The sequence below is a fragment of the Stigmatopora nigra genome, chromosome 12, assembly GCF_051989575.1.
Source record: "Stigmatopora nigra isolate UIUO_SnigA chromosome 12, RoL_Snig_1.1, whole genome shotgun sequence".
NCBI lineage: Eukaryota > Metazoa > Chordata > Actinopteri > Syngnathiformes > Syngnathidae > Stigmatopora > Stigmatopora nigra.
Window position 1 is genome coordinate 5,315,525 of NC_135519.1, and position 15,203 is coordinate 5,330,727.

At 38.2% G+C, this 15,203-nt stretch overlaps 4 protein-coding genes across 6 annotated transcripts; 2 read left to right on the forward strand and 2 right to left on the reverse strand.

Moving 5' to 3' along the window:
- The first annotated feature begins 31 nt into the window (after positions 1-31).
- Positions 32-2,159, forward strand: mkks (MKKS centrosomal shuttling protein). Of its 3 annotated transcripts, none has more exons than XM_077729430.1 (5): positions 890-1,063; positions 1,153-1,255; positions 1,324-1,505; positions 1,572-1,682; positions 1,761-2,159. In XM_077729430.1, the coding sequence occupies exons 1-5, from the start codon at positions 1,040-1,042 to the stop codon at positions 2,157-2,159; spliced, it is 819 nt and encodes a 272-aa protein (XP_077585556.1). In that variant the 5' UTR covers positions 890-1,039. The 3 variants fall into 3 exon arrangements, with proteins under 3 accessions (XP_077585555.1, XP_077585556.1, XP_077585558.1); XM_077729432.1 differs by having other exon boundaries at positions 1,156-1,255; XM_077729429.1 differs by having other exon boundaries at positions 32-1,255.
- On the reverse strand, positions 2,125-4,815 carry LOC144205222 (3-oxo-5-alpha-steroid 4-dehydrogenase 2-like). The gene is made up of 6 exons (XM_077729435.1): positions 4,673-4,815; positions 3,498-3,819; positions 3,252-3,412; positions 2,947-3,048; positions 2,716-2,866; positions 2,125-2,516 (listed from the first exon to the last, which is right to left on the reverse strand). The coding sequence occupies exons 2-6, from the start codon at positions 3,767-3,769 to the stop codon at positions 2,450-2,452; spliced, it is 753 nt and encodes a 250-aa protein (XP_077585561.1). The 5' UTR covers positions 3,770-3,819; positions 4,673-4,815; the 3' UTR covers positions 2,125-2,449.
- memo1 (mediator of cell motility 1) lies at positions 4,681-10,110 on the reverse strand. The gene is made up of 9 exons (XM_077729434.1): positions 9,421-10,110; positions 8,615-8,696; positions 8,464-8,532; positions 8,184-8,296; positions 7,899-8,010; positions 7,515-7,657; positions 7,336-7,412; positions 7,078-7,182; positions 4,681-6,643 (listed from the first exon to the last, which is right to left on the reverse strand). Exons 1-9 carry the CDS (start codon positions 9,479-9,481, stop codon positions 6,512-6,514), a joined length of 894 nt encoding a protein of 297 aa, XP_077585560.1. The 5' UTR covers positions 9,482-10,110; the 3' UTR covers positions 4,681-6,511.
- Positions 9,429-14,073, forward strand: spast (spastin). Its single transcript, XM_077729433.1, has 16 exons — positions 9,429-10,651; positions 10,756-10,839; positions 10,910-10,993; positions 11,234-11,400; positions 11,480-11,592; positions 11,673-11,766; positions 12,303-12,377; positions 12,466-12,537; positions 12,645-12,720; positions 12,816-12,907; positions 12,966-13,045; positions 13,120-13,162; positions 13,240-13,319; positions 13,405-13,475; positions 13,552-13,592; positions 13,706-14,073. The coding sequence occupies exons 1-16, from the start codon at positions 10,534-10,536 to the stop codon at positions 13,829-13,831; spliced, it is 1,416 nt and encodes a 471-aa protein (XP_077585559.1). The 5' UTR covers positions 9,429-10,533; the 3' UTR covers positions 13,832-14,073.
- Positions 14,074-15,203: the final 1,130 nt, after the last annotated feature.

The following is a 15,203-nucleotide window of genomic DNA, read 5'->3' on the forward strand; positions in this document are numbered from 1 at the left end:
GACCAGCAAGACCCCAGACGTCAAACACTGCCATGGAAACGAGTACTCCGAATAGAAGCCTTTATTATATTTCCGAAAAGAGTTTATCTAAGTCAATAGTTGTTATCCTAGTATTTGCAGCTCAATAATTTAACAGATTAATTATATTCTATGAATAATTAGACTTATTTACAGGTGTCAATGATGTTTTTCAACAAAATTTTATTTATGATCAGGCACACCAAACCTCTCCTGAACAAACTTGCGCGTCCCGAAATCAGCGCTCAAGATCTACCAAATGCGATGTCTCGACTCGTTAAGAAATCACCATCGCTTTGCACGGATCTACCACTGGAAAACAACGACATTTTTAATAAGCTTTCTCTCTTGGGTCAGCTTCTTAGATCGTGTTATGGTCCTCTGGGTGGACTGAAAAGCATCCACAACAACATCGGAGGGCAAGTGGTGACCACATCAACATCATCAGTGTTACTTCCAGCCATCTATTCAACGACGCCAATTGTAAATCTGATTTTAACATCCATTCGCGGACACATTTCTCGTTTTAACGACTGTGGCCTATTTGCTGGTATTCTTTGTGTGACTCTCATTGAACAAATCAAGAAAATTGGTTTGAGGGGAAACAAGGCAATAAGAATGAATAAACACCTGTTGCAAGTGTGCACCAAATACCTGCATCAAGAAGAATGTGGTTGTAGAGTAAAACTTGACTTTTGTTCTTCTCAAAACCTGATTACGTTGGCTCGCAGTATAATCTGCAGCAAACCAGCTGTGATGATAAAAGACTGTGAAGCCCTTCACATCAGCAAGATGGCAGTTGAGGCCTTTTTACTGTCAGTGCCATCCAAAAGTGGTGTAGTAACCCTGGGAACGACAGTAATTGTGTCCATTGAAGGCCTTTCTGTGAAGGACTCTGCAGTATTTCCAGGATTATTAATTGACATACCTTCTGGTTTGGAGGTTAAAATCCCCCCGTCTTGCCCCCTCCGCGTGTTGTTGTTCAGCACATCCCTTGCTGGAGATCTTTCTGAAATAGGAGATGGACAGCTTGAAGTCATACATGGTACGGACACGGACTCTCAAATCCTGGGTGTCCTGCTTGAGATTGGCAAACAGGCAATGCGAGATAACGTGAAGCTTTTTGTTTGCCAGAAGGTCATCCATCCAGTTCTTCAGCACTTGTTAAGGAATCATGGTATTTTAGTTGTGGAGAGAGTCGGGATCAACTATATGCAGCCTCTTATTCAACTCACAGGTGAATTGGATCTGTACAATGCACGCAATCATTATGTGTGTCCTTATTCAGCATGTCTACTTTTACAGGGGCCCTGCCCGTGGCAACATTACATACCACCATCCCTCTAAAGGCCTACGGAAAAGTGGGAAATGTCCAATGTAGACAGATTGGATCCAAAAAGATGCTACATTTACATCCTGCTGAGGAATCCGCCATTTGCACTGCTGTCCTCTGCCACAGAAACGAGACAATGTTAAATGAATTGAAGGTATGGTTGGATTGCAACATATTTTAGGTTTATAATAGTAATTGTTTTTCTCTGTTTACATAATAGGTTGCCTGGCAGAAGACAGAAAACGTATTACGACTTACCCTGAGGGAATCGTTTGCATTACTTGGAGGTGGATGCACCGAGACCCATTTAGCAGCGTACCTCAGACACCAAGTAAGCCCAAAACATATCTAGTCTATTTGTTACTACTTTATAATCCACTTAAATGTTTTTTTTTTATTCTAATCCTAGTGTGAGAATGCTGAATGTGCTTCAGTGCTAGGCTACTCGCAAACAGAGTATCAGCTTGGTGTGGAGGCTTTTTGTAGTTCTCTCGAGTCGGTGGCTGCAGCACTACAGCATGATAGTGGGGATTCTCTCGTTGACATGATGGCTGCTCATCATTGGACTCTTCCCAAAGATGCCATGCAAGAGGACATGAGCAAGTGTGGCTGTGGACTGATAGAGAATAGCCACACTAATAAGCGGTGTTACTTGAATACTAACCGTCCGATCTTCTCTCCTGTGTCGTTGTGTGGAAATGCAAGTGTGCTTGACTCTTTCACTGCAAAACTAAATGCTTTTCAAGTGGCGGTAGAAACTGTAAACGTTCTCCTTGATGTACAATATTTAATAAAAGATGTCAATTAAATCCAATTGTTAGATGTTCTTTGTGAGGACTTCCATTTTCTTTACAGAAGACAATATAACGGGTTAATATTGCAAGTTCATTCCAGGACCAAGCCAAAAAAAATTACACAGAGAACTCACTGGCAGTAAAAAGTAAATAATAAATTCTGCTGTCATCTTTTCAAATGTTTACAGAAAAGGAAGACACTTTTTGAGCAGAAGTTGAAGCGTAGAAATGAAACAATGTTCTGATTTGTAGAATTTTTAAAGATATTCTTCCCATGGTGCTCATATTGCTATGGGATGTTTTCTCAAAGGAAAAAGGGGATCAATGCCTTTCGAGACTTGGGGTAGTGCTTGAATGTCCTCTTGTAAAACCTATAAAAAATGAAAAAGAAAAGATGAATATCTTTGTTAAACCTCAAAAAAAATGACAAAAAGGAGGTCAAATCCAACCCAAGAAATTAAGCTGCCTTGTAATTAATGATTATTGTTGAGAGTAAAAAAAAGTGACAACCAATTATGCTCTAGCTTTACATATGTGGTAACATTTGCCTGTTGTGCTAGAATTTGTCACCTGTGATGATAAATGGCTCTGGGTCCAATGAAGCATGTAGAAAACACTGCAAAGGAGAGTGATGGTAAGCTCCAAGTGGCTATGGCATAGCCAAACCACTCCAGAATCTCTCCAAAATAATTTGGAGCAGATATATATTCAAAAAGGCCTCCTGCAGAAGAAAAATAATTAAAATAAGTGATTCTAGTATACAAAAACAGGATGTAAGTAGTATAAGTAACTTTTACTTACCTTTGGGAACTTTGTAGTTCAATTCTCCTTTTTTCCTTAATTTACGGAGACAGATATCACTGTGTATGTTGATTGCCATTCCAATGTAAAATAGGAATAAGCCTATGACAAATGAATATAAGTTATTCCTTTCTTTAAAAAAATATATTAGGCAAATCAATAAAAAATACTGTAATCAGTAGAAATAGGAACAAAATGGGTGGACGTTTTTGGGACTTTCAATATCAGTTTCAAGTTATATTCCAAAGATCACATGTAGTATATGTAAGGGATGCATAAAAAATAAATTATTTTAGTTATCGTACCAATTTTAATGCAGCCAAAAGTTTCCCACTCCTCAATTTCAGCACAATGCAGAAGGTAGTGTCCCTGCAAGAATCCATTCACGGAACAAGAGATAACAGCTCCCAGCATGACACTCATTGGGTAAGGTTGTCCTCTGACCAAGAACGAATAAATGAATGTTCTAGTAAGAAGAAAAAAATCCCCAAATTAAGCATTGCAGATTCAAAGCAAACATGCAGTTATAAGTAGGTATAAACATGCCTTACCTGTGAAAATAGTGTGAACAAAAGGTTCCTAGCAGTAGCATCTTCCCCAAACTGTAAGGTTTGTGTGATGTGAGCATCAGAAGTAATGGGACAAGAAAAGCGGGTAACTCTTGGATGAACCAAGTCAGGCGAGCAGGTAGCATCTTGGTGTTTGTTGTTTCCATGTGGCGGCCATAGCATTTTTGGACTTTCCTGTGGTGGCACAAATGCAATATTCCTCCCAGGAACATGCCCAAGCTAAGAAAGTTGAGTAAATCCTTATTGCAGTGCATCCTATTGGCTGTTGTTATTCACTCTTGAGATGCTATGGAAAAATCAGCCACTGTGGAAATGCAAAAGCATTAAAAAATGTGTCTTCCTGGCAGATTGGGGGAGGGGAAAGAGGTTACAGATTAAAAGTTTCGAGCAATAACGCAGAAATGTATTGAATTATTGGACTTATGCTATACTAGTCAAACTAGTAGTGGGGGATATTAGACCATCTCAAGACCCAAACTTAAATACTTTTAGAAAATCTAGTACTACATTAAAAAAGGTGGAAGCATCCACATTTGACTTACATTGACAATTTTTTTTTGATAAATCAATATACCAGGCCAGCCCGGTGGGCTCACAGTTTTGGGGTCGTGGGTTCGACCCCAGGTCCGTGCTCCCCTGTCTTACATGGGTTTTCTCCCACATGCCAATTACTGCATAACAACATACAATAAATAAAAATGAAATCTGCAAATGTGACTCCTATTTCCACTAAGATAAACAGCAACAACTAGACTAAACACAACAACAAAACACCTCCCCGAATCTCAAAGTTCTAAAAATCAAGAATCTAATCATCAATATGTGTCTGATTTCTAGAAAAACCAAAAGCAATCAAACGGCCTGTCGGAGTTCATAAATTTCCTTAGCAGGTGAACTCTCGGTAGGTGAGTCAAAGTACACTTGAACTCAACTGTTGTAAAGCAAGATCAACAAGATTCTAGTGTCAAGGATAATGTCCTTTCTTGGCCTATAATTACATAGTTACAATTCTTTTAAAGAAAGTCTGAGGCGTTTTCTTTAATCTGTTGGTTCATTGAGCTTTGACCCAAAGACAAAATGTGCAAAGCGAAATTAACAACCAATTTACAGTGAAATAAGTAGCAATAAGTAGATTAAAAGTATAAGAAAAGACATACCGACTGACTTGCTTTTCAGTAGATTTTATTTGCTTTATAACATAAATCCTCCGCCTCATCTGAAGAATCTCTTTCGATGCCTCGCCAGGGAAACCTGAGATTAAAAAAAAAAAAAACTCCGTTTATGGAGTTGAATATTTACTGATAATGATGTAAATTGCCATATGTCATATGCAAATGTATAATAAAATGAAAATTAAAAAAAACCTGACACCTTGTTATAAGCAAGAGAAACAATACAAAATCTAGAATACAAATGAAGCTAAAAACAAAAGGATCAGTGCTGAAGTTCAGACTTTCTTGGAACTAGATTTGGGGAGGAGAAGCAACAAGCATTCCATTCTGGAGATGTAAAAATAGTAGTTGTCCTTCGAGACCAATAAATGGGAGACTCACACATTTTAGGGTAAAAGAGTGGGCCAGTAAACAAGAATTAAAAGAACCACATTTTCTAAATAAGACTACTTGTGCGTATACGTATTTTAAATGTTTGTGCATCGGTGATTAAAAAGGCACAATAACAGTGTCATGCTTCACTGTACAAATCCTGGAAAAAAAGGGATTCCTGAAACTGTGTTCAGTCTGAAATGGATTGCCAAGTTTCCATGAAATTTATAAAGTGGTGGAATTCATTTTTCATATGCACTTGTGGTGCAAATTTCATTAAAACAGTCAACTTAGCAGAATTCCAAATACAGAGTAAAGTATCATTGCATTATGCAGATTACAAAAACAAAAGAATGCCATTTATGACTCAATTGTAAATTTGGATTCTTCAGGCACAGATCATCCAATGACAATTCCAGATTTGAAATTAGGAATGTGAAACGTGTCCTGTTTTTTTATTGTTCCATTTGTTAGTGAGGACAACAACTTTTTTTTCTTCAGCAGGGTTGGCTATTTTCAGTTATGATTACTTTTGAGTAAAGTAGTCAGACTTTAAAATCCAAAGTATGTGTTAAATGGAATTTGTGAATGTGATTGCACTGCTAATTTAGATAAAATTATATTAATGCTTGTAACAACACTGCTTGTGTCCAAATCCACACAGTATACTCCGTTAAATACCATAACTAAAAATACCTATGAGTAAATAAGATTAAAAACGTGAATAAAATATGTGTAAGTAAAATGAGGTGTAACTGTTTTTGTTTTTTTAAAGTGAGGAGACGGGGTTAGTGAATATAACTGAATAAAGCCCTTTTTGTTAGAAACGAACACCCGGTATGGATTAGTTATTGATTAAACTGGTGTCATGGTTAGGTAATCGTGGTCTGAAGCAACCGTTAAAAAGACTATCGGTAACGTTCATCCCACAACATAGCATTCATTTTGATTCCCATGAGTATCTGCAGATTTATTTTCATTCCTTTTTGAAGATGATGTGAGCACATACGACCACCATGTGGTCTGTTGTAGATTGCCCTTCACAACTCAAAAATCCATGAAGTTATAAAACAGAAACATGGGATAAATTTGGCCCTTGCAGGGGCCCAAATAACATCCCCAAATAACTCAAACTAAAATGCTCAACCCAAACAGCTCCTCTTAACTTTTCCACTGAGCCATCGTCTCAAAATATGCTTTTGACTGTAACACTCCATCTAAAGTTCTGAGATCGACAGCAAACAGAGGAGTGGAAAAAGACAGGGGAGCTGGGAAGGTGACAAAATAGTAAGGGGATTATTGGCCTGACGTGGCTATGTCCTTCTTGCAAATAGAAGGCATTGCTTGTAGGGTCGGCGGGGTCGTGGTGGGGGGGTGTACAGGTCAGGTTATGGCGATAGATAATAAATGGCAGGGCTGCGACACTGCGGTGACCCCCTGTGAATGTTGACCTCAATGAACAATAAGCGCCCCCGCTGCGTAGCTCACGGAGCTGTCCTGCCAGTTTCTGCACTCGCTCGATTGAGCGTAGTTCAGAAAACTGAAGTTCATATCTATACCGCTCTTCCTCAGCTCAGTTACAGCCTGAAACACAACAAAACAAGAGAATGATCATTTGCAACATGAGAAATCGGCGTGTTTTCCTGGACATTATAAGTCCTGCAAAGGCATTTTAATGATTTGTTTTTAAATATGTTGATAACTTTTGGCCATTGTATGTACTGAAAATTGGCCCAAAGACGATCTTAAGATTTTTTTATCCAAAAAGATCATTTACATTACTAAATTGGAAAAATCAGCCATACAGGTCTGATAATAAAATCCAGGGAATTGTACTGAGGTTTTATTAGCTCCTTATATGCAAAAAAAACTACAATTCTCTTGCCTTTGGAGCTCTGCAGATTGACACCAGTAGCCTAACAGCTAAGATCAATACGATCTAAAATGCCATTAAACTGAGACAGACATTTATGTATTTAATAGAAGGAATATGATGAATTTGATTGTAATATACTTACATTGAGAAGCACAGCAATCGGGTGTCGGCCGCAGATGGTATTGTGGTATTTTTTCAAGTAGTTGGTGAAAGACATAGGATCCAGCTGTTCTATAATGCCCATTCCCTTAAGAAACAACATGTCACCATCTTGCATTGTTTAATCCAAAGATACGTGTTTTGGTAAGAAATACTAGCAACTGTGGCTAGCTACCTAAAAAATTCAACCCGTTTTTTTGCTCTCAATACTTAAATAATTTTAGAAGAAAACTGGTATTACCATTTTATCAAGATGCTCAATGGACCTATAGATTTCCCCTTGAGATTCATCATAATATGTGTATCGGAACCGCTGGCCTTTAAAACAAAACAAAAAGCAGTCAGTGTACTATTTTAAAAAGCTTAAAATAGCAAAATAGCTTTGTGTGCTATTTTTCACTTGTGCTCATTGGAACTGACCCCAGTGGCAGAAGTCTGACGAGATGATGAAAAGGTTGGAAGGATCTGCCAGATACTTGCTGAGCAGCTTTCCGTATTCTTGTTCCTTGGACTCGCTCAGAGCGCCCACGAGCACAGGGACGATGCTGAACTCGTCTTTGTGGCTGGCAAGAAAAGGAAATGGTAAGTGAAATCATATGCAAGGGATTAGATATTCACAAATAAGTATATTGGTGTGCCAATTTGATTTGCCATTTTCAGCAGCAAAGTATAAGGCAGTGGAATACTTTAACTGAAAACACACCCAAATGATGCCATTCGAGTGCAAAGAAATCCTCTGAATTGCATCACTAAACTTTGCAGTATCAAGTTAACCTTTGTAGTATCAAGTGACACTGGAGTTACCTTTCCATGGCTTTAGCAGTATAAGGCAAATGCATTTCAATACTGTGCTCATCTTCATCTGTCTGCATGCTCATCCTTTCAAACAACCCTGTTTTCCAGAGGTCCGTATAAACTGTCAAAGAAAATACATTTTAACCAGTACTCAACTGATAATTGACCGGCTAAGTGGAAAAAAACTATCCATTATTATAGACAAAAGACTATCTCTTTAATACTGAGCCAAATTTTTAGAATGACTAGTTAAAAAATTGATTGTGGAGTGGAATAGGAATATAATTAATATACCCTTCTGGTCGATTCTCAGGTCATATAAAGGTGTTCTATAAACATCCGCTGTTGATAGGGCACAGCGGGATAGGGGCACATGGTGAGAAGGTCCCAGGATGAACACCCTACGACTGGAAGATAACAAATGAAAAATTCTGAGGGATTTCAAAAACAATGCATGATGGGTATCAAACAGTATAGCTTATCCCATTTATATTTGTGACTGCTAAAATGGTTGTTAGCTTGTTTCACTGTACTTTCAACCCAAAACTCATCTTCAGTGAGGTGTGACACTTACGTAACAGAAGGGTCAACCTGCTTGTAGGCATGGGCGGCACAAGCCCCACAGTAGGTATACCCTGCATGCCTGCCAACACACACAAAAAAGCATAATGACATGTCTTAGATGTCGAGTCGACGTTCATCTTAAATCTTTCAAATGTGATTACGGAGCTATGATGGCTCTGGCGGGGTTGATTGTAGACTGTGCTTGGGACAACCAGCCTTCAAGTTGCGCATTCAATTGAGATCCTGAAAAAAACAGAAGGAAAATATTTGTTTTAATAACTTTAATTACAATATATCATATAGGAACAATGAGTTAAAAGAGCATTGCTGTGGAGGCATTAGTTCTGAGCAGGTTTTCTAATCAGGCAATGGACAGGACCTAGAAGGACAAACAAACTATAGCTATCATCACAATGCAGACTGGGAGGCTTAAAGGGATAACAAGCAAACGGCTGGCTGCTAAAATGGGGGCAAAGGGGTGGACACGGATGCTCGGTGTTATTGCCCTACCTAGTTCTTTGTTGCTGCGTTGAGAGTGATCAACAGCATAACAAAAAGCAAGCCAATGCACAAACCAGGCCATTACATGACTGGCATCTTCATAGATTTGCTGCCATGGCTGTTTCCGCAATGTTTTATTATAGCTAAGCTATGCAGATCTGGAACAGTGGCCTGTATTTTTTTAGCTTCGAGGTTTGAACAGTTTTATGTCTTATTTAACACAAAATCGAGTACTTAGAAGTGGTGTACATAGCATGCGAATTTGCTATTTTTAATTAGGTGAATTGCGAACCCAACGCGGTGTCATGGGGTCCAAAACACTTTTTGGTTCCTGTCACTGGGTATTATAAACGAAATCAAACGACATGCAGAGTAAACTAAAAATACTGAGCGCGATGATGATGATTACAAAAAAAACTGCGATTATACGTTGTGCTAATACGGCGGGTGCTATGTTGACAATTACCCGAAGCAGAGTACCAGCTCCCGGCGTGACTTGCTTCTCTGCACACCACTCTGTTAGACATCTTGCTTCCAAAGCTGCCTATTTTGGTGTAGTTGAATCTTGTCAGTCAGGTTAAAATCAGGTTGTAAGCCAGTGTCAGCGATCACGACCGGGAATTGGCGACTGTGGCCGACTGGCTCGGAGAGGAGAGACAAAGAACAGTTGGGAAGGAAGAAACAGTCGGCTAACAGCCTTGCGGGCTAAAGTGTTCCGTCAGCTGTTTGTTGTGGTTGGGTATGGTAAAGTTGGAGAACCTACGTTCGGTGAGCGGATCAAACTAACGGGTAAAATGGGTATGACAATGTAACACAGGAGGGTGATAAATGGAAAAAAAAGAAGTCGAGTTTATGATAGTTGTTAGGGTCTAAAACTGGAGGAAAATGTTGGTTTGATTGACTAGCAAGTCAGCCAAGAGGCGTCACCGGAGTCTAATAGGGATGACTTTCAAGCACTTTGATTGGTTGAGGCATCTTACAGGAAAAACGAAAGACCTCGTGTGGGGAGGGGGAAAGGTCAAATGGGTGGAGCCTCTCATAGACATCACTTCTAAGTCTAGATGTCTAAAAAGTAAAAAGTTATATCATAATTATAATCTAGATTTATGATTATGTGTACATAGCCTTTAGTCCTGCCCTGTAAATGCCAGTTTTTTAAGTTTTAATTATCAAAAATAATCAATTGATTTGTAATCACATAGGCGACAGGGTGATTTGTTTAAATTGAACATACAAAGAAAATGCGTTTTGTTTTGGAGGGAAACATTGCTTTTATTTTGACAGTCAACACGGAAAATGTTCTACGTTTGTTTTGCTTCTGCAGCAAGAGGGCGGGGCTCGATCGTGAATGCGGAAGCTAGACATAATTTTTGGAACCGTGGCAAATATAGCCCACCGACAAGAATATTATTATGGTATTCCTTTTCAGATGACTTATATACTATTATGCATATCTATTGATCTTATCCTATTTTGAAACATGCACGTATCCTCGATCCTGATTTGTATAATGTTTGAGTACAGCTCTACTGTATAGTCCCACATAATAACCTTAAATCCGAACTGTAACACGAGAGTAATGTCGATGAAAACAAACGCGAGTAAAGGCAAAGACAGCGACGAAATGGTGAAGAACTACCATAAGCAAGCTTTCGAGTACATCTCCAAAGCGCTGAGGATCGACGAAGACGATACAGGTGAGTGTGTGTGTATGTGTGTGTGGAGTGTACATGGGTTGGTTATACGACCTTTCTTGGTGCGGTCCTGTGACATCTTTGTAAGAACTCAAGTCTTTTGGCAGGAGAAAAGGAGGAGGCTCTGCGATGGTACAAAAGAGGGATTGTTGAGCTCGAAAGTGGGATCGCTGTGACGATCACAGGACAGGGTAAGACTCAAACAAACAGGACAGTAATCATTGCTTTTGTTTTTTTCCTAATTCGGATTTCTGTCAACAGGAGAGCAATATGAGCGATCGAAGAGACTCCAGGATAAAATGATCACCAACCTCACCATGGCTAAAGACAGACTTGCCATTTTGGGTAGGAGACAAAGATCCTGACTGACAAAGAACCAAACTAATACATGTATTGAGGGTCCTTAGGGGTGTTAAACTGAATTTTGTTAAGGGCCACATAATAGTCACAGATAGATGATTGCAAACATATGTGTGACAGCCTCATATTACCGAGAAAAGGCTTCAAATGATCTGTAAAATTTGGTGCTCTTTTCTATTTATTTGACCAAATTGCTGTTTACAAGTCCAGTTTCTGTTTTTACAGAGACCACGTTGGCTTCAAAAGCCCGGCTTCAAGCCGAGAATGCTTCAAATAATGCTAAAAAACAAACAAAACCTGTTCCTAAAAGTCTGCCCGCAGTCCGAGGAGTGGGCAAAAACACCAGACCCTCCACAGCGGGAAGAGCACCTTGTCGAACCTCTGATTTCAAGGTAAATACCCTTCATACGCGTTTGTCTACTGCAAATCCTTCTGTGATGAAGTGCCATGTGTTTTTGTTGTGATTCTAAGGTTACTCCTCAAGTGGGTAGACCATCAAAACAACCCCAGAAGAGGGATTTGAAAAATTTCAAAAACGTGGACAGCAAATTGGCAAATACGATTCTGTCTGAAATTGTAGAAAAGTAAGTTTTAAAAAAAAAGCGCCACACTTTTTGATAGAAATATTTTGGCGTATTTACATGTTTCTATGTGTTCATTTCAGCGGTGTGTCTGTAACATTTCATGATATCGCGGGGCAAGACCTGGCAAAACAAGCACTTCAGGAGATTGTCATCCTTCCTGCCTTAAGACCAGAGGTGAATGTCTATCACTTGTTTTAATATATAAACCTTTACAGGAGACACATTCAGATTGTAATTCTGAGTTTTAATTAATTAGACCTCTATGGTGGTCAAAAATAAATGGGGGCAATACATTTTAGAAGGTTATTGGAGTAGTTAATATGAAAATAAAAAAATGTTTATATGTCTCATTATAATGTATATCACATTTTGGATCAGCACTGGATAGCTCATGGAGCTATCCAGTGCTGATCCATCAGAGTAAAAAAAAAATGTTTTCAATCTTGCCCTCCTACTTGAAATGAGAAAAAAAATGTCATAATAATAATAATAATACTAATAATAAATAAATGCTATTATGCTAGGGACTTTTTTTTCCGTTGTGGGTGTCATTCGACCCGACCCCCCCACAATTTTGTGTTAAGTTGGCAACACTTGTATAACAAATGTTAATTTTCTGGCCCACATGACAAGGATTTTTTTTTTAAATGAACAAAGATAGTCACTTACCCTATAACGAGTCAATGTTTGGTCTATTTTTCTTTATGTAGCTTTTCACTGGTTTGAGAGCTCCAGCTCGAGGTTTGCTCTTATTTGGCCCACCTGGGAATGGGAAAACCATGTTGGTGAGTCAAGGCTTCATCTCCATATAAATTCCACATTTAAAGAACAATACATGATGACTTAATCCAAATATTTGCTTGATTTCACCAGGCCAAAGCAGTTGCAGCAGAGTCTAACAGCACATTCTTCAACATGAGCGCAGCCAGTTTGACATCCAAATTTGTAAACACGATTCCTTTCCTCATGTGATCAATATAGTTTATACATGTTCCAATAGCATATTTAACGTGGTCTATCTTCCCCATTTTACTCACTATCCCAACAAATAGGTGGGAGAGAGCGAGAAGCTAGTCCGAGCATTATTTGCAGCTGCCAGGGAATTACAGCCTTCTGTCATCTTTATAGGTTTGTGTTGTGCATGCAAGATGGCATCATACACACAAATGGGACTCTCTTCTATTTATATTTCAACAAAATTCTGTTCTTGTGTTCACATTTAGATGAAGTCGACAGCTTGCTTTGTGAAAGACGAGAGGGAGAACAAGAGTTTTCGCGTCGGTTAAAAACAGAGTTCCTCATTGAATTTGATGGGGTAAGAAGAATACAGTGTCATTTTTACGGCATTGGTTGAAAATGTTTTTTTTTCTTAGGTACAGTCTGGTGGAGATGATAGAGTTCTTGTCATGGGAGCCACAAACAGACCTCAGGAGCTTGATGAAGCCGTTTTAAGGTAGCGTTACCAGGTCTATTACTGATAATTTTGGTTCAGAGATATAAACAATGTGTTGCTTGATATTTCTGCAGGCGCTTTGCAAAAAGAGTCTACGTGTCATTGCCCGATGAGAAGGTATTTGCTGTTTCCATCGGAATCCTATTTTTTTTCCGCAACAGCCTTTTAAATTTTATATTCCAAACTCTATGCAGACAAGAGCCACACTACTACAACATCTTTTAGCAAAGCAAGGGAGTCCGCTGGGGAAAAATGAATTGAGCCATCTTGCAAAGTGAGTTTTTTCTTTATCATCAGCGTATTTACAATCACAACTGTACTCTTTGTTAAACTTTCCCCTCGTGCTCTTCTCCCAATAGAGCAACTGCGGGATATTCTGGAAGCGATTTGACATCTTTAGCTAAAGATGCTGCACTTGGGCCTATCAGAGGTAAGGTCCCATTAATTAATGAATACCTTCATGAATTTATTGACGTTGCTTAATGTCAAATGTTTTTCTGACTCAGAATTAGGACCAGATCAAGTTCGGCACATGTCTGCTAGTCAGGTGGGTTTATTATTACGGATGTTATTTCTGCTTGTTAATTTGCAAGTCAGCCTTCTTGGAACAGGAATTTCAGACTAAAGTTTTTTTTCCATCATTTTCTCCTTCATTCACAGATGCGAAACATCAAGATGAAAGATTTTGAAGATTCCTTGAAGCGCATCAAACCCAGTGTCAGCCCAGCAACTCTCAATATGTACAACCAATGGAACAACGACTTTGGTGACACAACTGCATTTTGAATTTAGTATATTTAATCCCAACCGACCTCAAGAAAAATCTTGTAAAGTCACATCACAATGCTAACAATGATCTTTTGGCAAATTTGCTGTATTAAATGATGTGAAGCACTCTTTTCCTATTTTACTGGGAAATTTTGTTGATGCAAACTTATAGAATTTTCAATATTTGATCACTCCTGTAGTATATTGTATTTTCTTTCAGGTTTTACCTCAAAATAAACTTTCCTTGTCAGCAGAGGGCAGCACACTGGCGTAATTCTTTGAGTAGTGAAGTTTAAAAATATGCCTAAAAAAGCAATGTAACAGATTTTGTGTAAAATATTTTTTTAAATTTTTAGACTGAATGTAGTTCACGTCTTGCTTTGTCTGATATTTTCTTCTGACTAACTTTAAAAAAAACATTTTGGTTGGCCAGATGTGGATTCATTCGTGCACCAAGAACATTATAGCTTTAAAATTTCAATAAATGCATTTTTGAGAATGACCTTTAGTGTAGTAGGTGCTGTAGATACATGTAGAACTGTCTCTGTGGTCTTTCTGCATCTGGATTCAAACTCATTTATAAGCAGCTGCAGGAGAGTGGAATGCCCTGAAACTGAAAATAAACATATTCCTCATCATTACTGCATATCACATTTATGAATTATGGTGAAGACTTGGTTGCCACGTGTATTCACACAGTATTTTTTGAAGTTCTGCACCTCTGGGCAAAATGCTAACAACCAGTTTGGAGATGAAGGTGATTACTTGCTCGTTAACTGCTGTGGGATCACTTAGTGAGATGTACTAAATGGGTTGTGGTCATAGATTTTTATTTCAGTGCTACTTTTCCTCCTCTTAAAACTTGGACAAATGTGATGTAATTCCCACTGGTTAAACCGTGGTTTATGTGGCCCAGCAGCTGCATGGCTTTGCAGATATTTTGTGAACTGCAAAATAGAGCTGCCACAAATTATTACTTGACTCGATGACCAGTTTTTTTTTTTTATATCGCCTTGTGTATTATATTTTTTTGAAGTACTAGTTTATTGTTATACTTTGATCACAAATGCAAATGTTTGCAAATATTGATTCATTAAAAGAATCAACAGCTTTCATTATAAGTTTAAAAACAAGAGTTTGTTTTGAAGTTTTGTTTTTATAAATGGGATATATATTCTTTGAAATGTGATCATATTAAAATGTTTTAAAAGTTTTTTTCCTTCATTATATGTAGTATGTATTTAGGCAATTTTTAGCCCAATATTGTCTATAAACAATAAAATGAATATTAAAATAATCTATTAATTTGGTAGTCGTCAAATCATGGCAGCTTTACTGCAAAATGTAAAAATATCAAAATAGTATGTGCACTCTTTCTCACCTTATAGTG